Consider the following 25005-nt stretch of genomic DNA (forward strand, 5'->3'; position numbering starts at 1 on the left):
CAGTTTCCACGTGGAAAATCGAAAATCTCCGATTGTTTTCAACGAAGGATTTGCTTTTATTTGATTTAAACTTTTCGCACCAGCAGTTTGTTCAAGCACCACATGATATAAACTTTGGATATTAATAGTAATGAATTATCTTACTGAAAATATGAAGTTTTTAGACTTAAATGGAAGAAATTCGATGATTTCGAAGGAAAAAAATAAATTCGCGAGAGTTTGAAAACACCTGTCGTAAGATGTAGCGTAAGTGTGCAAACACCGACACGTCGACATGCAGACAGATAAAAACGCGCGAACTTTGAATATTACAATTTTGCGAGAATCTTTTTTGTTTCAATTATTATTTTAAAAGTTTGCGGTAAGAATACAGATAATAATAATCATGTCATTCTGATCTCCGCGTTCAATTGTTTCTTATCTGCACAAAAAGTTCTTTCTCCTGATAATGCTGATAATTCTTGCTGCCAACTTTGTTCATTTATAGTTTTATGGTGTTGATTGTTCAAAACTACGCTTTTAGTGTCCCCAGTGTTTCATCTATTTGTCATCGTAAATAAAAGGCTAGTTCCTGAACACATTGACAATAAATTTCAATCATGAAAGATGGCGAGATTATAACAATGATTCTGCGAAAGAGACAGCACGTGGCGCAAGAAGATGACGAAAAAAGACGGAAATGATAAAGTCAACGGGACACAGTTATGAGGGGTGATCTTATCAATTGTTATCATGATTTTTAAGTGACACTGAATATTTGGAAATTCGGTCTACAGTAGTCTCACAACGTCACAAAAATCGGTTGCCGAGTTGCCGAAAAAGGGCATGAGTTTCAAATGCGAAAGATTTTTCGTTTTTATGGGTACTGTAGTTTCCAACTCGTCATTTCTTTCAAAGCTGGCTTCTTCCAGTTTTTTGAAACCTGAACAAAAATTTATTGAGCATCGTTCTCAAATTTTCAAATTTTGACTGCCAACATATTATTGTTAGAATTCAAAAAGAAACGTTGATAATTTCAAAAGATTCAATTTTAAATTTGCAATCTCATCAAAATGCTAAAAATAAAGTTTTTGAAAATTAATTTTATATCCTTTTTTGCTGAAAACTAGTTGTTTTCTTCTAAATGTCCTTCTGGAAAAAAATTGAAGAAATTGCAAACAAACAGGACATGGGTTACTGTATTTCTTAGAGGTGCACATCATTTTGCGACGTCTTGATTTTAAATAGAGAATTCGGAAAATGAAATAATTACATTCGAATGCAACTCTACTGATAGAACTTAGTCGCCAATTTTGTCATGACTTACCCATAGATTATAGACCAGAAAGTTTCAAGGTGAGAAGATCAAATCAGGGCGAATTGAAAATATGAAGGGATCTGTATGTTTCTTTTTATTTTGCCGAAACCTTTTGGCATTGACGGAAAGAAAAAAAAAACATTTATCATTTAGTCCCACGGTTTATCGGACACACTATCTTTTATTCGGTCACACTTCACCCCTTGAATACCTCGCATATCATTTTGCCAGATCTTAGAATAACATGCCGGAAAGTTATTAATTACCGTGGTGTGCGGGGAAGGCATCGTCCCGTGAAGGAAATATAAAACAAATGTGGTGTTTGAATGAGACTTTGAGAGGAAAGTTACGAAAATCGTAAGAATCTGATAGTTTTGAAACTTCAAACTTCGAAAGTTTTTCGACCAGATTCTTGAATAAATATAAAAAAGAAAAGCTTCTTATGGATGTCGGAATGCCAATTCCCACGTGCGGCAAAACTTCAAACAACCCCAGTTTTCAGAGTACCCTAAATTGATCTGGAATTTTTAAGCATAAAAATTGGAAAAATCCACTTCAATTTTTAAATTATTTATCAAAAAATTCCACCGCTGACCCAAATCGACACTCAAATGATGTTTCATACATTGTTCGATTCATGATGGATGTGAACAATAACAAAAACATATTTCATCTTAACATTAGGAAGACCAGAAGACTGTGGCATTTGTATTCCAGGGATTTCTTCTGGGCTGTTCCATCGTTCCATTAGAAAGGATTATTTAAACATTCAGATCATTCTGTTCAATAACAAGAACTGAACTACCTTAACAAAAATAGAGAACACTGAAACTGAAATATTTGCTTACTATATCCAAAATCGTCTCGCTGCGAGACCTATTTGAATAGATCAGCGCGCCTTTAGGTACAACTCTCAAAAAATCGAAATTGCATTTTGAAGTTTTTCAAGCAAATGCCGAGATAGGCGGCAGGCAGGCACGCTTCTCTTAATCAAAGTCAACATTTTAAACCACAACAAGAAAAATCCAAGGATTTATTTATTGTATACAGTCTTCAGCATGATATAGCTAAGTGCTCAAAGGCATCACTTTTGTCGGGGAGCATGCTGGGGAGATCTCGGTGAGCTCATTAATGAATCGCTTGATGTCCTTGTTTACGGGAGCCTTCTTTCCGCCACGTTTGCGCTGAAAATTGAAATAGTTATAGTTTATCTCCAAAATAGTAACTTACCGAAATGTAGTCAAACACAATTGCATAGATACTAGCGTATTGAGCAAAAGATTCGACTCCTCCTGGACGCTGCTGTTTGATATTCTTCATGATCTCGCAAATCTGAAATAAAATTATTGTAAAGCATTCAACTAGGTTTTTAGTTACATTGGGCTCAATTCCATTATTGAGCTGGTTGATTGCGTAGAGAGCACCAATGAAGCTGCACGCACGGCCGCATCCGAACAAGCTGACCACGCAGACTCCAGCGTTTTGTACCTGCTTCTCCGAAAGAAATTGGTGAATCATTTTGATGATCGGAAGAGTTTTTGGTGGTTGCTGCAGATGCTTCCATGGAGCATGATGATGAACCTAAATTTGATTTTTCCTGTTCATGCTATGTTCTTGAGACCATACCTGGCATATGACAGAATCTGAATTTCCTTCGGGCAATACTTCAATCGTATATTCCTTTGGATCTCCAGAAACGTCGGCACGCCGATTGTTGATAAACATCTTTCCAGTGTACTGATAGCCACCATTCTCGTCGTTGAACAAAGAAGTCGTGGTGTTCTTCAGCTTGTCATCCGGGACCATCAAGTAGACAAGATGTATCTGTTCCTGGTAGATCATGTACCAAAAGTCTTCCACGAAACTTTCGTTTTCCATCTGGGGAAGTTGGGCGACGATTAGCTTGTGCTCGAACTGGAAAATGACAAAATGTAGGACAACAAGATGCACCGTAGGCAGGCACGCAAGCCATCCTTCTACTTACATCTTTCAAGGTGATGACACTGGCGTTGATGTAGTTGACATCCTCGTGTCCTGGACGATTCAGTTGAACCCGATTTTCATCGTAGATCTTCGGACACTGAAATTTTTTATATTCAGGAAAACCTTGTTTCCAATCAGCTTACCCCTTCACGATTTCGAACTTTGTTTGCTTCAAAAGCTTCAGTGGTCTTGTTGCAAGCGAGTCGAGGAACCCAAATTCTTCTCGAATCTTTTGGATGTCTGAAATCAAAGTTTATAGATGATCGGTAGACTCCTCCAATAGCTCTTACCATTTTTCTTGTTGCAGAAGTTGAGCGCAGAAGGCATTCCCAGCCACATCTTTGTTTTCTGCTTCGAGTGCTTCATATTTTCAGTATTCTTTTCCGATCGGGAGTCCTTCTTCTCTTCTTTCTTTTCCTCTTTCATCCCTTTCTCTTTCAGCTCTTCCTTTTTGATCTCAGACATTATTGTGTCTGGCGTCTGTGCAGGTGCGTCCTCCTCCGTGTCCACTGTACTCAAAAATGAGCTTTTCGTCTTCCGAACTGACTCCCGAGAAATACTTTTGTTAGTTGGTGCATTGCACTCTTTCTGAAATTATGAAACAATTATCATGAATCCACTGGAGAGCCGAAAGCCTACCGAAATTGAGTTCTTGATTCCTGTGGTGGACTTTTTACGATTCCTGAAAGCTGTCTTGACTCTGGAAGCTTTCGAGGGACCTTCTGCGCCGCTGAAACATCATTTTTTGCAACCATACAAATTCCGAAAACACCTCATTTTGCTATTTTTCTAGCGTACTTCTCTACCTTTCTAGTTTTGAAAATTAGATCAGCGCTAGAAAATTAAATAATTGTTTAAAAAACTCACTCAACAGTCTTCGTCCCTTTCTTCTGATCATTGCTAGCGTCAGTACTTTTGCTCCTCCGCCGAAGTGTCCTCTTCACTTTTTGAATCACTGACTTCTTCTCCTTCTTTTCCATCCTTTGTTACTTTCTTCTCAAATCAAAATTGACTTTGTAATCCAAACTTCTTTGAGATTCTTTACGTATCCCAATAAAAGTGGGAGATTGAGAAATAACAAACTTTGGAAAAGTTGTGTGATGGAATCGACGTGGAACGTAGGCGTGGAGGGAGGAGAAAAACAAGTCGGAGATCGTTGGAAAAGGTCACGTCAATTTTATTGAAATAAATTTTGGGACTTTTTTGTATTTTCTTTTATTTTTTTTTTTTAAATGATAGTCTTGAAAAAATGGATCCCTAGCTGTTAGATCTGCAAAAAAACCTGTGATCCAACCATGTGTGAAGTCATACCTTTGCAAAATTGAAATACCACTTTTTTGTAGGTCAAGCCCGCTGACTATTAATCTTTTTGTCCGTTTTTTTTTCTAAAAAAGTGACGATTGTTTTGGATAATTTTTAATTAATTAATTATTAATTTATTTAAATGTATTATTTTTAACCAATTTACGTGTTATACCGGTAATATGAATAAACCTGATTGCGAGATTTTAATTGGAAAGATTTCAATAAATAAGACAAAATATTTTAAATTCGTGACACCACACTTACCCAGGTTTTTTCCTCCCCCTCCCCTCTTAACTCTTCCGAACAATCAGTCCTCGAAATCGATTCAGCAAAATCAAATTTTGTTTGATTTTTGTCTCCTCAAGTTCGTCAACCTTCGTCCAACCAAACAATGTCGTATGCACAGAGTTTCTACGCCGAACAGAAGAAAATTGAGAAGCCAGAGGAACAAGGTAATTTATTTACTGATTTTTAATTAAATTCCTCCTATTTCAGCGTCTTCTCCTCTCACGGCTGCCTTCCCAGCAACCACCCCAATCGCCGAGGACCCTCTGACCCCAGCTCAAATCCAGGATGCCATTCGTCTCTACCGTTCGGTGCTCTCCTCGACTGCGTCTGCTCCATCATCTCCAGTCCGTCAAGCGGCTCCAATTGCTCCGGAGAAGCCGATTGTACACTCGGACTACTATGGTGGACCATCGGATATTCCGCAGTCCTACCGTGTCAAGTACACCACTGCGCAGGCACCGCCGGCTTCTCTAGATCCAGAGTTCACAGAGCAACAGTTGATGGTTCAGCTTCAAGCTCTTCAGATCCAGCAGCAGCAGGCCCCAGAGTCCGAGCCTGTTCAGCAAATCCAGCAACTTCAGCAAAAGCCACCAGTCGCTCCGAAAGTGTTTCAGAACATGTATGGCGATGAAGAATCGGGTACTGCTTTGCTCGAAATAAGGATGTGGAGCAGGAGGAGGATGTTCCGGAGATTCACGTTGCTGCTCCAGTGACCACTCCGATCCCACAGCCAACTTACTCGGCTCCTCCAGTCAGCTATCAAGCTCCGGTTTCTATTAACAACTACCCGAAGGGAGTCAGTGGGGTTGGTTCATCTTTCAGATATTCAGATATAAATGTTGTTTTCCAGCCATCAGAGTACATTGGAATGTCAAACGATTGCAAGTTCATCTACGACAATCAAAGATCCTTGCCAACGTCATACGCCCAGAAGAATGAGTACACTCTTGTCAATGCAGCTCAAACAGCGGCTCCAGTGATCAACTATCGCCCGGAGGAACAAGAAGAGCACGGTGTTACCACAACCGAAGATGTAACTCAAGTTCCTGCCTCGCCAGCCGTTGTTTCAAGATTCAGAGGTCTCATCAAGGTAATTGACTTAATTTTTTAAAACTTAATTTTAAACAGAATTTTCCAGAATGCTCAAACTCCAGTCCAAGCCACTGCTCCAATTGTTGTCGAACGCATCACTCCCGTTGCCCACAACACTTACAACAGCAACAACTACGGAGCCTTCTTGCCGGTCAACCAAATGTCGATGGAATCGGAATATCAATTGCCAGTTCTCAATGATCTCGCCTCGTGCATCGAGCACTACTAGAAACCGGAATTTGTCAAAAATTGAACCATGTACTTGCTCTGTGTAATTCTTTTATTGTAATGAATTGATTTTTGGAAGATTTATTTTCCCACATCTTTATTTTAAAGTTTCAGTTTGTACATACTCATAAGGATGTATAAAATATAATTGTGCTATTTATGTAGCTTGAACTTTTCTCGTAGGTCTTTGAACCCCCTTTCTCTAGAAGAGAAATGGGGTTGTGGTTAGTGTGGGGATGTTGTCAGGGCTGTAGCAATACGGTAGGGTACTGTAGTAGTCCATCATGCCAAAAGAAGAAGCAGATTTAAAAAGCGAGTGGATTAGTGGTTCAGTGTGAGGATGGTATCGGGGAACGGTAGGATTACTAGAGCCTTGTTAGATACGAACGAGGCATTTTTTGAGATCTACAAGAAAACCACGATCACAAAAACCAATGTTTTCAATATACTGACTAAAGCTTCAGTGAGGCGAATAATTAAACATATTCATCATCTTCAAACTGTGGTTATGAGTTTTTGTCTTCATAATTATGAGTCGCCAGGATTGTTTTGAAAAATTTTTCATTTTTCTTCAAGATTGCAATAAATAATCAGATCAAAGCATGAGAAATCCGTCACGGAAAGAAATGTGATGGGGTATTGATAAATAAATTAAAAAAGAGAAAATGTACAACTGTACATGTGGCACAAATATGCAAAATTATAAAAAACATTAAATAACTACCCGAACATCAATGGGATGATTTTTGTATTTATGAACAGAAAAAGTTAACCGGTTACGGTGAGATGATAATTGATTAAAACATGAAATTAACGATGAAGGCGTCTGAGTCTTTTTGTAAAGTTGTATTTCAGCTGCTTCCAACGTTTTTGGAAAAACTTGTGCAAACTGATTCCAGCACGTCCAATTTCTGAGTGATCAATGTTGAATTGACGACAGTTGGCGAACATGAGCTCTATGTCTTCAGCAAAATCTTCTGGAGTCTCGTATCTGGAAAATATCAAACAGTTTAACTATTTGTTTAAAAGGCAATCGAAGTCACTGTGTTATTTTCATTTTCAGCTTGAGATCAAATATCGCAAAGAAACAAAATTGATATGTCTCGCTGCAAGACTATTTTTCGATTCTTTCATAGGACTAATAGAGGAAACGCCGTATTCAAACAGAGAAATTTGTAAATCTACACTGTTCAATCACCTGACTCTGGAATTGATTTGGAAAAACACAAAATAGGCTTATAGGATAGGCCTGATGACATTCCCACCCTCCTATCAAAAATTACTTACATAAGTTTCTCATTCTTCTGTCGAATTGTCTTCAAGTCCATTGGTTTTGAAATAATCATTTTATATCCAGGAACCAATTTTGGATTGACAGGCTCCAAAAATGGCAAAGCATTTGCTTGGACGACGAGTTCATCCAACATGAGTTGACACAACTCCTTATTCATATTTTTTGGAAGACCACCAATACTTGGAACCTCCAATTTTCTCTTCAGATTTCCTTTGACTCCGTTTTGTTGATTATGAACGCCGATTGCAATTGCTCCATTCATTCCATTCATATGACCATTTTTAGTATTCTCTCCATTTTCTGCATGATTATCATCTTCCAATTCTCGTTCTTCCGATTCACTTCGAAGAATGAGTCGCTTCACAAAACGCATTTGCTTCATTTCTTGACAATGCCCACAGATAAATGTTTCAGGGTTTATAGCCTCTTTTGGGCCATCTTGTGAACATTCTTGATGAACATGGTATGCACAGCGTTGACACTGATGAAGATTTCCAGTCTCACGGCTACAGAACATGCACATTGGTCTTCCAGATTTTTCCTCGCGGCACCGCTGACAGAACCAATCACCTTCAGGTACTTTTGTCATTCGGGGCTGAAATTAACAAGTTGAGAAAATATTGATAGAATGATACAATAGTTTTTTTTCAAAAAAATTCCATTCTTTTTCAATTGTTTGGGGCATTTTCCTTGAAAGTACAAACTTATCGTTATTAAAATTGCCCCCAGTTTTTTTAAACGGTGATAAGAGAAAGGGTATGTTTTATTCGAAACCTTTATCTTATTTCCAGTACATTTCAACTAGAAAAATTTATTTTCTAACTAAATATTATAACTTTTACCAACATTTGAGACACAACTCACCCTAAAACATTCCATATGGCATCCACTCTCACATCCATCACAAACCAACATTTCATCTCCATCCATACTCTTACAAATCTGACAAAGTGCTTCACGAGATGATCTTTCCCACATAATCATTCCTTCGAGAGTTTGAAGAGCTACCATTAACTGACTCGTTGTTTGTGCTTCAGTTGAAACATAAGACTTCCAATCCTCAAATAGTTGGCATGTATCTTGATCCTCCAGTTTTTGAAATTTGGGTCTCCAAAACTTTGGCTGCACCATGTCCGCTGTTTCAATGATTTTTTGTCGGATTATAGTCTCATCGAGTTCTTGTCCATCAACCTCCTCATCTATAACCTTCCATGCCATATCGTCCTTCACAATTTGCGCCAATGCCATTGTAGGAGGCACCACAATAGGCTTCTGGGTCTCGAAAGGCGTGATAGAAGGCAATGGTTTAGACACATCTGACATTTTCAAATGACATTGAAGCTTGTCGATAGCCGTATTTAGTCGAGTCCATCCTTGTCTTCGAACCAGTTCCAGGTCGGATTTCTCACCAACTGGTTCGATTGTGATTGTACCGAATTTGAGTTCATTTAGAAACCATGGTTTAGTGAGTAGACGATGAAGAGCACGTTCACGAATTCCGCGACTGAGCATACAAGAACGAAGGGATTCTACACAGTCTCTGAAAAATTTTAATTTAAAATTTGTACAAAGGAATATGTTTATGCAAAGAAAAACACTGGGTACACTTCTAATTTTAGCTTTAAAATTTCTGATAATTACACAAACTAAACAGAATCCCGCTGCACTGACCTATTCTGCATTGTCCACCATCCTCTCTTCATATGATTTTCAATCCTTCTGTATCTTTTTCGAGTTTTCTTATCAGCTTTGGCTCTTAGCAGAACAACATCATCAACCAAATCCTCAACACAAGCAATAACATCTAAGTCAATCGTCTCACATGCTCCTGGAACACGCTGTTCAAGAGTTGGTGGATCCTTTGATGCATATTCGTTTGCATTGCAGGCTGGGTTGTTCACTGAAGTTGTTGCTAGTGACTCAATGATAACTTTATCAGTGTGAGCCAACATCCAGTAGTTTCGATGAAAACGGTCAGTTCCGAATGGGAAGGATCGGATCTTGAGACCAGTATCATGAATCTTCTGATTGATGTTTTGAGCTTCTTGATGAAGATCTCCGATCAGAGAATCCATTTGTTGAAGACTCATTGATTCTTCTTGTTCTGTTAAAACCTCGCACTGGCCTAATCCTGGAGTGAACTTTCGTTGTTGCTGCTGAGCTGCCGAGACAGGTGAAACAGAAACTACAGTTGGAGGTGCAACCGTGGCTTTCTTCGGAGTATCCGGTCTAGTTGGAGGTTCAGAATCACTCTCATGATTCTGTTCTTCTTTCACAACTACAACTTTCTCGTCATTCTTCTTTTTACTTCTTGCTGATCTCAAAGCTCTAGCTTTTCCCTCTCTCATCCATTTTTCTCCTTTTAATCTTGAAATTTCATCAAGGTTCTTATCAATCTCAGTGACAACATTTCGAGAACAAACTAGCTCATCGCAGAGAAATGCTAAAATCGAAGCTTTTTGTTCTGGAGAAATCGATAAAAAGTTGCAAGTAAGCAGAGGCTGTGATAATTCTTCTCCTCGCTTTCCTTTGTCGATAAGAAAAAGACGCATCACTTCACTGAAGTTTTCACGATCAAGTCCCATTTCTCCTCCACCTTGGCCAAATCTGAAAAATAAAATAAAAATCAAGATCTTATGATATTTCTAAATTACCTTTTCTCATTTCCCATTCCAGGAAATTCAAGTGCTAGTCTTAATAGTTGCCTAGTTAATTGAAGAGTTTGCTCGGCGTGATTAGCATCTCCATCTAATCCTGCGCATAACGACTCTAGTTTTGGGGCGATTTCAAGATCTGAAAATGCTCTTCTTTAAATAACATACTTTAGTTTTAGCAGCTTACCTATTCCTAAAACATGACCAAAGTTTTGTACAAATTCGTGAACCATAAGTGCATCAGCGAATCCTTGTGAACTCAGACATTGATTACCAATTCTAGAAAAATCTGGGAGATGCCGAACATCATTGATATTTACTAGTAGATCATCAGCTTCTCTCTCCCGAATCTTGCATTCATCAACTCCATTTGACATAATCTGACTATGAACTAACTCTTCGGTGAATTCATCGTTAAGCTCCGATGGATCCAATGGCTCGTCGGGTTCTTCAATTTTGGACATTTTGATATCATCCTCGTGAACACCATTGGATGTGGACGCCTGGATCTTTGGAACGAATTTCAGAACATTTAATCTTGTAAGTTCCTTGTTAATGTCATCTTCAGTAAACATTGCAAATTCGCGTTCTTGTTGAGTCTCATCAGCTTCTGTTTGCTTTGGAACAATGAATTCCCCGATAACCAATTTTGTGTTGAAGAGAAAATTGTCACGGGTGATGTAGTGAATCGAATTTTTGGTGAGGTACTGGAAATAGTTGAGATTTCATTTTTTTTTTTTTCAATTTTATAAGTTTACGTTTCAGTAAAATTTAACTTTTTTTAACTGGTTTTTTACAAAATAAGTATACATTTTTTAAACTACAATTCGGTGAAAGTTATGAAACCAATAATTTTGAATTATACACATCAAACGGACTTACCCTAACAACTTCCGAGTATGTGCTCAACTTTTTTCCGCACGGAGCAAAATACGAAACATCTCCTTTAACTCCAGCGGAAGCAATACTTCTGACACATGTTTGACGCCTCCATCCAAGTTGAAGAGGCAATCGAAGCATTGCTTCATTAGTCTTTTTCCCTTCTTCAGGACTGTCCGATTCGAGTGCTGCTCGGTGAGCTGCAAGCACTTTTGCTGCGAGTGCAGCTGCGTCAGCTTGCTTCTTCTCATGCTTTTTCTGATGATTCAGCTGATGTTGAGCCATAAGAAACTTCAAAATCTCCTCTTGTTGCTTATTCTTCACATCTTGCTCTTTCTGTTGTTGTTTGGCAAGCTCTTTCGCTTTTTTCGCTTGATCCTGAAAGTATTCAACATTTTTCTCAAAAATAATATAAAAAGCAATATCTTACCGCCTTTTTCTGAGTATCCTTCTGTTGTTGTTGCTGTTTTTGTTGCATTTGTGCTGCCACCAATTGCCACATCACATTGTTCATCATATTGCTCGCAGCGTTGTTCGCTGCATTGTTATTAGATGATGTAATTGAAGCTGATGATGTGGATGGTGTGGATGAGCTTGTAGATGCTGAACTTGTTGAGGCGACTCCAGCTGGCTTCTTCTTTGCCATATCCATCATTTTCTTGATAGCTTCTTCCATTTGAGATTTCTGTGGAGTCATCATCATTTGTTGGAGAGCTTGCATCTGGATTGCTTGTTGCCATGCTGCGAGCATTTCTGGAGACAATCCAGGAATTGCTGATGCGGAGGAAGTAGACGCTGAGGCTTTTGCTGCGGCGGCGGCAGCTGCTGCTGCAGCCTTTTGCTTCTCCTTTTCTTTTTCCTTTGCCTTATCAGCTGCCGCTTTTTCTTGTTGTTTCTTCTGCGCAGCCATGAGTGCTCCAAACTGGGCCAGCTGCTGAATTTGCTGCATTTTTGCTAAATTTTGCAACTGAGCTGCTTCATTTTGAGATGACGATGTCCCAGAAGTTGACGGGACAGCCGACGTTGATGCTGATGTTCCATTAGTTGATTTCGATGGAGATGATGCAGTGGCCTTCTGGATCTTTGCAAGTTGTTGCTGTAGAAGTTGTTGTTGCTGTTGTTGCTGTGCAGCTGCTAGCAGAAGTAGAAACTGATTAGATGAGTTATCACTCATTTTTGGAAAGAATTTACATGTACAATTCTGAAATTTAGCAATATTAAATGAAAGTTAAAAGGGTCAAGAAGTTGAATAAAAAGTGAGAATTTCGAAAAATGTGTGATGAAGACAAAAATAGTCAGACACCATAAAGGCCTTTGAATCTAGAGGTCTGTGAGCATGAGTGTTCTATGTATTATTAAGGAGTAATATCATTATGTCGCGAGAATATGCATTCGTAAATTGACAACAGTTTTCGCTCATAGCTTAGGTTACGTTCAAGTTTTTAGGTTCAGGTTTGCATGCTTAGTCTTTATTAAGTTTAGTAGAATAGAACTTTGAAAATTATGGAAATTCATATCGAAATTTTAAAGAAAGGTGAGCAAAAATTGTTGTCTATTTAGATGCATGTGACAATTTGAGTTCATGCGGTTCTAGAAAACGTCGCGACTTCAAAAGTTTGTCCCGTGAAACACTTTAACAAAATCGTACCATCAGAAATTGAACGAAGGCAAAGCAGAGAAAGATATGGTGAGGAAGAATATGAAGGAAAACGATTGAACGATGACCAGGACAACACGGAGGGAATGAAAAAGGACAGATGTGTCAATCAGCGAGTATACTGAACCACAGCGAGAGAGGGAAATGGCTACAGCAGCAGGCGGCAGGAGGTACCCTTCTCTCTCACTCACAGTTGGTAAAGAACGATATTTGGAAGACGCAAAAAGTGGATGAAAAGTAAAGAAGAGGACAAGTGGAGGAATAGGAGGACAAATGCGAATGGTGTATGCGGTTACTTGGTGATGAAATATTTTGGTACGTATTGAGAAATTTATGTAGGAGGAAGGGAGGGTTCAGATGCCATATGAGGGAAGCGGTGATTTTGGTAAAATTGTAGATCGAATAAAATTATTTTTAAAAAACACGAGATTAAAAAAATTAAGTTTCTAGACTTAGTTCAATAATTATTGAATTACTCCAATATAGGATATTGTTTACATCAACAAAAAATATTTACAGAGACAATAGACAATAAGAATCACGAAAGACATGGAACATTAAAAATTTATCATGGAAGCCAGCTGTTGCCTTGTACAAACAAAACAATTACTCTTTCATGGTCACCACTACCTCTCCCGTGTGTCTTCACTTTTCTATTTCTTCATGTAATCCCACAGATGTGATTGTGGGTGTACTACATTTCATTAATATGTTGGTTTTGGATATCAATTGTTCTAATAACTATAAAGATTGTTTGAAGCTTAATTTTAACCCAAATATAGAGAGTCAGCAAGGAACTTATTTAAAACCGCTCCTATATTTCTAAAATGCCAAAATAAGTTTTAAAAAATATTTGAACTTTTTTATTTCTCAAAAATGGTGGAAACTCAGTTATCCTGACATAATTTCAAAAGTCGACCAAAAATTGTTTTTGAACAAGTTTTATTTTAATTTTGTTTTACTTGTTCGTTTTTTTAAATTCTAGGGATTCTTGCAGCAATGCTCAAAATTACTCAAAAAGTACAAATTTTTGGAAAGTTTTCCACTTTACCAAAAAAACCAGTGGGGAAACGAGTGCAAAAATCAGAAGCAAATGGAGATTGGAACAAACGACTCTCCTTCTCCTCATTCTATCCGTTTAGGTCAATTCAAGATGACCCCTCCGTGTCATTACTTACTGACCAAATAATGGCGGCAGTTGAATGTATTAAGTACAAAAGAAATGATTCATAGTGCAGATAACGGGGTAATGATCCGAAGAATTTGTCACTGGATGGGAAATGGGAGAAATGTGGCGGAGAGGTAGGTTTCGAAAATAGTGTTAATCCTAAAAGAATAAATCTGGTACCTATCTTTGAAGTTGGGGTCTTCTAGAGTTGGAAAAGCCTCTACAAAAATTTAAAATATAAGTCGCTACTCATCAAATGTGTGATATTTATCATGTGTGGCTAATGAACTAACGAGTTGAACTGCAGTGCCTACTCATTTTGAAAATTGAAATATAACAATAAAAGGCATCGAAGAATTTCGACACTTCAAATAATTTCTATACGAAACGTATTGTAACAAATATGTGATGTGCATGCCAACTGCGTAACCAAAGTCTTGATCAAACCTACGGGGCCCATTACAAAACCCTATCACCTAAAACAATGGGTGTCACGACGGAAACCGCAGAAAACGTGTGTATGGAAGACGGGGAGGAAGGGTAGAATTGAAAAAAAGCAAGAAAAAATAACGGGAAAACGAAGAAGAAGTGTGTATGTATGTGTATGTTTTTGTGTCTGTTAGGAGACGAGTGAGAAGAGCTGAATGGAAGTCTCTAAGCTTTGAAAGAGCTCGTGTGCATGTATTTGTGTGGGTGAAAGCGTGAGTGCCGGTTGGTGGTGGTGGCAGAGGAGAACTTTTTAGAGAGATTAGCAGATTAACAATTTCTTACTTTTTTCGAGAGCCGAGTATAAGGATGAGAGAGTGCGAGGAAGGTGGCAAAAGGATGTCTACTGGAGCAGAAAGGGCAAGAGGTCATGCAAAAAGTCGATTAGCTAACTATTAAAGTTTCATTAAATTTAACCCAATTCATCTAGTCAAAAAAAACGGACCTTGCCTTATTCTTTCACTCGCATTGATCAGCAGTTTAAATCGGTAATGTTTAAGTTGATAAAAAGTATCAAGATATAAAATAAATAACAAAAAGTTCAACCTATTCAATCAGTTAAACAGTTTTGGCAAGTCCACAAACAGTAAAAATATAAACTGTAAAAGTAGATCAATGGAGGTGCAAGACTCAAGACTAATAAAAACAATACGTTCAAGGAAATAGTAAGAACCAAATACATACATATTTTTAATGATGAACAAATGGTTTTTTAATGTTTAAATTGGCAATGTATATTAAGAGACTTTCAGCGGTAAAATGGACCATCTAAAACATAAGATGCCATCCAGTTTTGCTGACAAGAGAAAGAGTTTCAGAATTACTAGGTGAAACTATTTTTGTGAAATTAAAAGTGCATGACGAGAAATAGGGGAAATGATGTGATGAAATTCTCATAAAAACACTTGGAAACATCAAAAGTAAACAATCAAAAAATGGTTGATAGGGAAAGTTTATAAATTGCATCTTCCAGACCAAGTGGTCAAAGAAACTGTGCCATATTTAAGTTTTGGGAAGTTTCAGAAAACAACCTTATTTTTTACCGAAAGTTGAAATTGCGGACCGTGATGAAAATTTAATTTCTGGCTTTTTAAGGCTTTTAAGGCTTTGGAATAGGAGAAATTTTGAAAAAGAGATACTGTAAAAATGTAAAACTTTAGAAAAACAGCGATGAAAAAGGAGAAATGCTGATGACAATGAATCGACTCATACTGGCACACACGGCTCACAAGAGAAACACACATCTCGATAACATTGGTGGACAGAAAGGGTCTCTTGGACACAAGAACACCCTGGCGGCAGCTAAATAGTGCTCTCGCTTGCCTCTTTTTCTCTCTATTTCTTGTAATCTCTCGAACAGCCTACTCCTCACTTTTTGATGTCTCTTCACATCTCACGGTGGGCCTTTAGTGTGTTTCTCTATTCAATGTGTATGAGCGTGTCCCTTCTTCCTCGCTAGGTCATTTGTGCAGACACTGACACTCTCCGTCTAACCATTTCCAACTCTATTCCCGACACCAGGTCCAGACGTTAAGAGGGAAAAGGCTGCTGGCTGCTGTGAGTGAGCGCGCGCTCGCGTTTTTGGTGGTCGGTTGGTTGTCTCCTCTTCTCCATCTTGTCGTCGCAGGACTTCCCGGGGCCGCCGTTTCGCCGCCGCCCTTCGTCGTTGTCATCGTGTCCGGGGCTCGTTTGGCACTCGTTCGACTCGTCTCGTTGAGCTCAACTCCGTGGTTTGACTTTTAGATTCGTTGGATGACTGTGAACAAAGTTATAGGGCAGACAAGTAATCAAACGTTGGAGTTTTGTGGTAAATGAGGAGTCGGGCGCTATGATAGAGAAGATTTGGAACAGGACGACGAGAAACATAAGGAGCTTTTACCTATTGAATATCTTATCCACGTCTTGCAAGAGTGTAGCTCAAAAAAGAAAATCTCAAAACTAAACACAGTAACTTCAAAAAACTACAAAGCTCTGAGAAGTCATCTGTACTGTCTTTTATTTTATTGTTTGTACAAATGTGTAGGTCATACATGTTGTACATATAGGAATTGAAAGAAGTTTAGATGAAAATTTAAAAAAAGATTGAGATGAAATTTCCGGAATGGTATCCAGAAAATAAAATTCTCAGTTCAGTACTCAAATTTTAAATCTTCCAAACGGTTCATCTATTTTCCTGACACAATTCAAAATTATCATTAACTCAAAATCCAAAGCGAGCTTTTCCCACGAGCCAAGAGAAGACATAGAATCCGAGGTTAAACCACCAAAAGGAGTATGCATAACGAAGTGGATTTTAGATGAGAATAGACAAAGACTAATGGAGACAGATGAGTACAACATACACCTGCTTCTCTTTCCATCGAATGTCTCATTTGTTTGGGCTGTGAATCCGAGTATTCTCCATGACAACAATGTTGTTCGAAAGAGTTTTGGGTTGTTGACAAGCTTGTTTTTAATGGCTATGGATGAAGATCATGTGATCTTTTGAACAAAATGTTTTGTAACAATGCTTATGTGGAATGATCAGTGCAATGATTATGCGGAACGATGTGAAATATTATAGCCAATTTTCAGTGGAGAGGAAGTAGCAATTCTATGATAAAAATTGCAGAGAGCTTTATTGATATCTAGGAAGAGCACAACTGCTGAAGTTCGAGTTTAGAGTGTTCTTAGGAACTTAAGATGGAAAAATGCAAGAGAATCCATAAGATTGAAACAAATAACTAGATGGAGAATATAAAAATATAAATATGCGTATGTAACAGTAATTTATTTTAACTATGCAAATCATTACCAGCAAAAAAGAAGATATTTAAAAAAAAGTTAAATAACATTAATATTTTCATAAAACCACAAAACTTTTAAAGGTCTACTAGCTACTTGTAAAGCTAAAAGTCTACAAATAAGTTCTAATTGGTTTATTAGATATTTGTTATGAAGGTTTTTGAATTAACGTTGTAGAATAACTATGCCACCGCTTATGGCTTCTGGAGAAGCTTTACCCTTCCTGGAAGCGCCGTCGGAAGCTTGACCAACCTACCGTAACCCGTTGAATAAGTGACACTTGAAATCAAGGCAAACCTGACTAAAACGACGTCGCCATCTCCAATTCCAACAAGGACACGACGACTAGAAAATAAAAGCGTCGTCCGGGGGCTCACATGCTCCGAGAGCCGTGCTGCCGCCGCCGCCACGGCAAGTGTGTGTCTCATTTTCGACAACGATTGCCCCTTTTTTCTCCCGTCTTCTTCTTTTTTCTTCTTCTTTCCATCTTCCGCACCGCCGCCGTCCCCTTCGCCACCAATAACACTGAGAGGGGAAAAGAGAAAAGTGAGCACACGCACTCCTTTCCAAATGTTTTGTATGAGGAGGATTGTGTGGAGCCAGTAAAAGAAGAAGAAGAGGACTCCGTCCGTATTTTCAATGCCGATTATGGCCCCGTCGAGAAATTGCGGCTCATATGGAATCCTTTTGAAAGCAACATTCGTAGAATCTTCGCGTTCGATAGGGGTAGGAATTAGTGGATTTATGCTTCAGACAGTTTTCTTGGAACATCCTAAGTGAACTCAATTCATAGAATAATGGTTCACTGGATCTTCTTATGATTTCCTTTCAGATAACTTTCAGAAGAGTTTCGAAAGTTTGTTAACTTCAGAGATGCACTGTAAATGCCAAACTTCTTCCGACAAGCCAGAAATCAGACGAAAGACATCTGAAAAATAAATTATATGAAAACCACTGATATATGTATTATAGTACTAACCTAAAAAATGAATTTGCCTGATTTTGGTCTAAGTCTGAAATTTTTGCGTCTGAAAATGTAATATCAAATCTTGTTTTCGGAACTTCGAACATTACTATAAACTGTGGTTGTGATGAGGTTCAGATAAAGGCCTCGGTATGTTAGTAATAATTTTTTCTGTATTCAATTTATTGAGCCGGGATAGAAGTATTGTACATAAATTTGATATTAAAAATAAAAATAATTATTTTAATAAACATTTAATCGTGATCACATTTATTCGTAATCACAATTAATCGTAATCGTGTTCTAGTTCTCTTATCTTTATTCAAAATCTCCCAGTTTCAATATTTCACAAATTCAAAAAAAAATTCAATCATTTCCGATTTGAGCTGTGTGACGCTTGGTATTCAAACAATTCTCAAGAATTTTTTGTAAGTTTCAATTAATTTAAAATTTCAGATTGCTTACAAGTATAACATTTTTCAGATGAGTTTGCGTTGAATATTACAATTTCAAAACAATAACAGTAAAAATCATCAAATGCGGATCATTTTAATTTTCACTCTTCTTGTCATCATTGGGATTTGTGGAGAAGAAAATCATGACGAGTCAAACTTAGATTTGTACTTTGTGGCTAGGAAAAAGGAACCAGGTAATTCAGGAAAAGCTTAAATATACAAGTTATTCGGTATACCTAAATACCACCTCCTGCAGCTGTCGCGCACGATCGGCGATCGCCTATCTTCTTTTTTTGTGAATTTTTGAGCTTGCACATTTTTTGTTTCCGATGAGACGGGGAACCCCGAAGAATACCGAAATGGACAATTGATTGTTACTTACTTACTTACTTAGTTACTTAGGCGATCCGTTCTTCAGGAATTCGTGGTATTTCTGCGGATCACAGCAAGCCATTCTTTTCGGTCCTTGGCTATAGTGGGCCAGTGTGTGATGACTTCTCCGTCTGCGTCCCGAGTGGTGATCTCCTTACGCAGCGAATCAGTCCATCGCATCCCCGAAGAATACCTAAATGAAACAATTGATTGTTATATAACATTTTGCAGAATTTCCAAAAGCGGTCATTTTGGCAAAATAAAAAATATATTTATCAGGAATTTGCAATATGTAGAACTTCTTTAAATTTATTATTTTGTTTCAGCTCCTGCATTGGTACTTGCCTACAACAAACTAGCAATTATCACCCGAGTCACCAACGCCATTGTTCTGCAAGCTGAAGGAATACGAAAACTGGTCAAGGTACGAGATGTAGTTGCTGAGCTTATAAGATCTCCGAACGCCAGCTTCTATGATTTAATGGACGTTGATCCAACGAATATATTCCCAGTGCTCAATGAGATTATTGAGGCGAGTAAAGAAATGTCGCAAAATGTGGATAGCAAGGAAATGCAGGAATTGAATAGTAAAACAGAAATGGTTGAACTAATGATACACAGTATTAAACATGTCAAGACAAGAAAAATCAACGAGAAAGTGATCACTGATTTCTTCGACAGATTCAAAAATGGTTCACTCGATGAAATTTTTATCCCATGTGATACTACCCTATTGGATTTAGTTATCAATTTCACCACCATTGCCAACAAAGCTGACTATCCTAATTCTTTCAAGCCAACCGATGTAATCACTCAGTTGAATTCGAGCAGTGAGAATATTACGGAATGTCTCAAGCATCTAGAGCTCTACAATCAATCCGTGTCCAGTTTAACAACTGATTTTGAAATGTTTCTTCGATTGGGAGAAGGTAGTGATTTGTTCGAAAAATTCCGTTCAATTAGAGAAGAAGCTGTTAGTTTTCTGAGCACTATGGATCTCATTGAGAAGGTTTTTCTCAAAACTAAGAAGTTCTGGAGTATCAAACGAACAAATGAAGTTGGTAGACAAATTAAGACGATTTTTGGCATTATTCATGATATCTTGAATCCAAAGTCTGAACTTAAACTTTCTTTGACACTTGGATTCCCTAATATTGGGGATATTGCAAAAGTTTCAGAAGATTTAAAAAGTTCGTGGTTCAAATCTAAAGTTGCTCACGGTAAGAGTGTAGGTGAGCTTGAAGCTGGACTCGATGATTTTTTCAAATTCGGAAAAATGATCAAAGAAACAGAGCGAAGTTGGGTTGCAGTTCGTCAAAACTTCACAAATTCCAAGAAAACTCTTCTTCAGTTTACAACTGATTTGGAAAAAATTGGAAATTACAAGGGAGGCGATAAAGATGCTGAAGAATTGAAGAATTTGAAGAGAGTTTTTCAACAACAAGACTGGACCGAAACGTTTGGCAAAAACTTCATCAAAAACGCGGATAAATTGCTAGAGGTGAAAGGAAAGCTTGAGATTATGAACAATGTAATGAAATCTTTGCATGTAGTCAGAAGAAATGCCGAAGAAATTCCAAAATCAATTGATACTGCAGCGCTACAAAGTTTATTTACTCAATTAAAAGCTATGCCTTCACAATCTGATGATTCAGAAAGTATAAAAGCTATTGAAAAACTCAATAATTTGAAGTCTCTATTAGAACTTGGCGATAAGTTTAGAATGCTTCATACTTCACAGAAGAATCTTAACGAACGTGTTACTCAGTTGAAAAATATTTCAGATTTTCAAAAATCTGTTCACACGGCCAAAGACATTCTGGTAAAATCATCTCTGGCTAAAAACATAATCGGAATCATGCATTCAGATTTCAACAAGCTTCTTGAAGTGCACAAGTTCTCCAAACGTTTCTACGAGTTTACAAATTATTTTAAAAATAATAAACCAAAGGTGTTCCTAGAATGTGTTTCGAGGCTGAGAAAAACTGCAATTGATGGGGAGAACTTTGTGAAAGATATTCAAAAAACTTACAAGAAAAGTCACAAAACTCTGGAATCAGATTCGAGTCCTGTTCTGAAACTCGAGGATCCTCAGAAAGTTGTACTAACCTTGGGTCGAGGAATGTTCGTTTTGAAGGAAATGACAGAAGCATTGACATACCGTTTACGTTTAATGGCAGTCTTAAACTATACAAGAGTTCATGAAAAAGTTGTGAAGTATAACAAAGACTTGAATGTTCAACAGTTCTTCGAAAATCCAACAACACCAATAAAAACTCTTATCATGGACCTTCAAGGTCTCAACAAGTATGCCGTTCAAGTCAAAAATGATGATCTCCTTGTATTGAAAAATATTCTTGATGAAGCAACAAAAGTCAACGGATTCAGAGAAGTTTTCAAGCCAGCTTATAAGCAATTACTCAAAACTCCAAAACTGTTTCCAAAAGAAATAAGGAACATTGAAAAATTGAGTAAATTGGATTTACATTTTGCTGCGCAAAAAGGACATTTGCATGCTGCATCATTGTCATTCAATGATCTTGAAACATATTTCGATACGATTTTTGGGTTGGATCATAAACACGAGGAAGCTGAGTAAGTATTTATCTGATATTCTTATCTGACAGATTTTGCGCTAGTTTTGTGTAGTATCTTCGCAATTTTATATATTTCGGCGCCATTTCCAGACTTCACGATACAGTTTCAAACATTGTTCAGAAGTTGGCGAAAATTATGTCAAACTTAGCTGAAACTTAGTTAGCACTTAGTTCAGACCGCGCACACGTTATGTCCATGTTTGGTCCAACGACTGTTAATATAAAAATTTGGACTTGATCAAACTTGAGCTAAACTTGGGAGTGGCCTGAACCAAAGTTTTCCAAGTTTCAGCCAGCTTTTGATCTAAACTTACAGTCTCTGTTAAATGTTAGCAGTATCTAGGCGCCAAATTCCGAACATCTACATTTTAAAAATCATTTTCATTGGGCTAAAATGTTGCATTATACTTTTAGATAGTTTGTAAAATTCTGCAAAAAAACTTTTTCAAAAATTCAATCGCGCCTAGAAATTGAAAAAATATATAAAACATAAGGAATAATGAGAGTTGGATGCAAAAATGTTTCAAACTCAGGCGAATCAATTTTCTGAAAATAAACTATTTTCAGAGTTCAAACTGACTATTTACCTGCTATCGGGCTTTGTATCGGGATCTTTATCATTTTATTCATAGTTGTTTTCGTTGTTTATGGACGAACACCTTCCGGACGGCAAAACTTTATAAACTGGTACCTTTACTATTTTGGAAAGGAAGCCGATTTTCAAAAGAGATGGAGATATTCGGTATTTTCTTTGGTTGTTTCTAACAATTGCAACTACGATATTTTCAGTTTTTCACGGACCGGCAAGATGGAAACAATGCACTTGTGGATGCTGCTCAAGACATTAATGCGACAAATGTGCTGAAAGCTGTGAAAAAGGGCGCATACATCGATGTTTACAGCAGTAAGTTTAACTTTTTTATTTTCGAAACAAAACACCATAAAAACACCATAAAATTTTGTACTTTTAATATTCGGCACATCAAAATTGACTTTTTTTCAGAATATGGAAATACTCCTCTTCACGTGGCATCTAAAAGTGGATACCCTGAAATTGTGGAGATTCTCATCAAGAATGGTGCGGACCGAACACTCCTGAATGCACAGAATAAGACGGCTGAGCAGTTGATTCCTCCGAATTATAAGACAACGGATCCCGAAAGCATTGAACGATACGAAAAGATTAAGCTGATTTTTAAGAAATATCAGAAAAAAAAGTTTCGTCGTCGTCTCCCAGATGTGTTTCCAGTCAGTTCATATAAGATTTACATTGACGAACAAGCAATTGATCAGATGTCGAATTCATTTATGGAGCGTTTTATTGCAATTGTGAGTAAACCGGTAAAATATTTAGTTCAAATAGAAATTAATTTCAGACTACCGATGAAACATCCTTATCGATCACACATTTCATTGTTAAAACTGATGAGAACGGAACACTGGTCACTGATGCCTTTCAGCTACTCTCTTGGGTTTTGAGTGGAGTTCTGATAATGAAAAATTCATGGATGAAGGATTGTCTGGGGAATGAGAGTCTGATCAAGAAGGATTATAATTATTTTGTGGAAAATATCAAATTCAAGGGTGCAGTGTATAATACTGTACTCCAATGGTCAGAATCGTTTGCCAAAGGGGAAATGCTTTTTCTTCACGGAGTTTATGCTGTTGTTGTTTCGATTGATTGTTCAAACAGTTAGTTTTTGGTTTTTTTTTTTGCTTGTGAAAATTTATGAAAATTTTCATCAGATTTTCTTGAAAAATAAAAATAACGATGATAACTCAGAATTTTTTGAACCTAAAGATGATAATGAATTTCTTTTACAAATATGTATTTCGATATTTTTCAGTCGGAGCTATTACCGCAATCGTGACAAATAATGGTGGTGTGATGTGTGAAAAGTTTCCAGAAAAGAAGAATTTCAACATTGGAAGTCATCCGTATCTTCATGCTCATCTCGGACCTTTGTTTGTGATTCACGATGGAAAAGTATACTTTTTTGAGTTTGCATTTCTTCAATAGAGCTATATTTTCAGGTTGACCTGAAAACTTATAAAAATGATCCGGATAAGATGTACACATTGTTCACGGAAGATGAATTCATTCATTTTATGCTTAAAAGAAAGATGAACCGAAATAAGAGCCCTAATCCAATTCCTGCCGTTAATGATTTGGAAGATTGATTTGTTCAGGAAATAAAGAATATTAGCTGATAACTTTTGTGTAGACCAATAATTAAAGGGGCATCGCGGTGTAGAGCAATAAGCGTTTTAATCCAATAAAATGTCTAACGAAATACAAATAAAAAACTTTATATTTATTCAACTATTCAACAACACTACGTAAAGAATTTATTTTCCTTTTTTTGGCATTTCTCAAAAAAATTATTTATTTCAAACTCTGAATCTTTGGGTAAGTTCTTCATTTTGAATGTATCTTCTTTTGAATAGAAAACATTTTCAGATAGACAGGAAACGTTTGAATGAAGATTCACATAATTATATTCTTGACGTTGATTCTTCTGATTACACTGAATGGATCGGAGGCTGTTCGGTGCAATGGAGATGATAAGTTTAATGGTTTGTTGGTATATATAGATATAGTTAGAATGCTTATATTAATAACTAGCTGTAAAAGTAGCTATTGGGAAGTATTATTTGTTTCAGCTTTCTCCAGCATGTATGTTTCCATATAATTTGCATATATTCCATAGAACTTTCAATTCCATGCAAAGGTTTTTAAAAAATTCATCTTTGGACCAGCCCTGGAAAACTTTTCTATAATCCTGAGGGTTTTATTTGTGATTTGAAAATTCAATGGTTTCTTTTAACATTTCCATTTTTTCAGCATCTTCTTCTCTCGAGAAAGTACGTGATGTTCTGACCATGGTGGCACGTGTCACAAATGCGATTTCTCTAGAAGCCGGAGCAATTCGGAAGACATTGAAGTTGACGGATGTTGTTTCGGAAGTTCTTGATATTGATCCAGGAAAGTTGGATGAATTATTAAACCTTGATTCTGCGGGATTGAATGCTCATTTGGAGAAGATGATCCATAGATATCAGAAACTTACACAGGACACTGAGCAATTCAAGGATAAATTGACGAAGTTAAAATCATTAGATGAGGAGTTAACAGAAGCAATGAAATTGAATTTCGATGTAAGTGGAGATCAAATCCAACAGTTCTTCAGTGATATGACCGATTCCAAGTCAAAATCAAAAATCAATGTGTGTAGTAGCGACATCGGAATAGTTAAGTCTTTTTCAACCATCATCAATGTGACACGGACAGCAATGATGGAGGATATAGAGAAGGAGGTTATAACGAATATGACAACTATTTTCGTGTAACAATCTATTTTTCGTGTAACAATCTATTTTTCGTGTAACAATCTATTTTTCGTGTAACAATCTATTTTTCGTGTAACAATCTATTTTTCGTGTAACAATCTATTTTTCGTGTAACAATCTATTTTTCGTGTAACAATCTATTTTTCGTGTA

General features: G+C 37.2%; 3 protein-coding genes, 2 non-coding genes and 3 pseudogenes across 8 annotated transcripts; 4 read left to right on the top strand and 4 right to left on the bottom strand.

The window, feature by feature from the left end:
* Positions 1–2364: 2364 nt before the first annotated feature.
* On the bottom strand, positions 2365–4260 carry ZK783.3 (annotated as a pseudogene). The gene is made up of 9 exons: positions 4148–4260; positions 3920–4010; positions 3571–3868; positions 3424–3520; positions 3282–3377; positions 2924–3211; positions 2675–2878; positions 2528–2629; positions 2365–2481 (listed from the first exon to the last, which is right to left on the bottom strand). Coding segments are annotated over exons 1-9 (1406 nt in total).
* Positions 4261–4976: 716 nt separating this feature from the next.
* ZK783.6 lies at positions 4977–6196 on the top strand (annotated as a pseudogene). Its single transcript has 4 exons — positions 4977–5037; positions 5081–5678; positions 5724–5963; positions 6012–6196. Coding segments are annotated over exons 1-4 (1084 nt in total).
* A 545-nt stretch (positions 6197–6741) lies between these two features.
* baz-2 (Bromodomain adjacent to zinc finger domain protein 2) lies at positions 6742–12221 on the bottom strand. Its single transcript, NM_066272.6, has 8 exons — positions 11451–12221; positions 11024–11398; positions 10329–10848; positions 10142–10280; positions 9159–10094; positions 8352–9027; positions 7481–8082; positions 6742–7184 (listed from the first exon to the last, which is right to left on the bottom strand). Exons 1-8 carry the CDS (start codon positions 12192–12194, stop codon positions 7004–7006), a joined length of 4173 nt encoding a protein of 1390 aa, NP_498673.3. The 5' UTR covers positions 12195–12221; the 3' UTR covers positions 6742–7003.
* Positions 12222–12907: 686 nt separating this feature from the next.
* Positions 12908–13360, top strand: ZK783.7 (uncharacterized protein; the record flags this gene model as incomplete). The annotated part of the gene is made up of 2 exons (NM_001268023.1): positions 12908–12992; positions 13197–13360. 2 exons carry the CDS (start codon positions 12908–12910, stop codon positions 13358–13360), a joined length of 249 nt encoding a protein of 82 aa, NP_001254952.1.
* Positions 13361–15991: 2631 nt separating this feature from the next.
* Positions 15992–16051, bottom strand: C18H2.7. Its single transcript, NR_052463.1, has one exon. It is a non-coding gene; the product is annotated as an Unclassified non-coding RNA C18H2.7 (non-coding RNA).
* A 978-nt stretch (positions 16052–17029) lies between these two features.
* Positions 17030–17050, bottom strand: 21ur-12815. The gene has a single exon (NR_052464.1).
* A 1416-nt stretch (positions 17051–18466) lies between these two features.
* On the top strand, positions 18467–23831 carry lido-18 (WSN domain-containing protein). The gene is made up of 9 exons (NM_001379800.2): positions 18467–18507; positions 18563–18728; positions 19233–21501; positions 22071–22245; positions 22293–22407; positions 22507–22832; positions 22880–23195; positions 23351–23490; positions 23538–23831. The coding sequence occupies exons 2-9, from the start codon at positions 18617–18619 to the stop codon at positions 23682–23684; spliced, it is 3600 nt and encodes a 1199-aa protein (NP_001367413.1). The 5' UTR covers positions 18467–18507; positions 18563–18616; the 3' UTR covers positions 23685–23831.
* A 228-nt stretch (positions 23832–24059) lies between these two features.
* On the top strand, positions 24060–24854 carry C18H2.8 (annotated as a pseudogene). The gene is made up of 2 exons: positions 24060–24080; positions 24349–24854. Coding segments are annotated over exons 1-2 (527 nt in total).
* The last annotated feature ends 151 nt before the right edge of the window (positions 24855–25005 follow it).

The sequence above is a fragment of the Caenorhabditis elegans genome, chromosome III, assembly GCF_000002985.6.
Source record: "Caenorhabditis elegans chromosome III".
Lineage (NCBI taxonomy): Eukaryota > Metazoa > Nematoda > Chromadorea > Rhabditida > Rhabditidae > Caenorhabditis > Caenorhabditis elegans.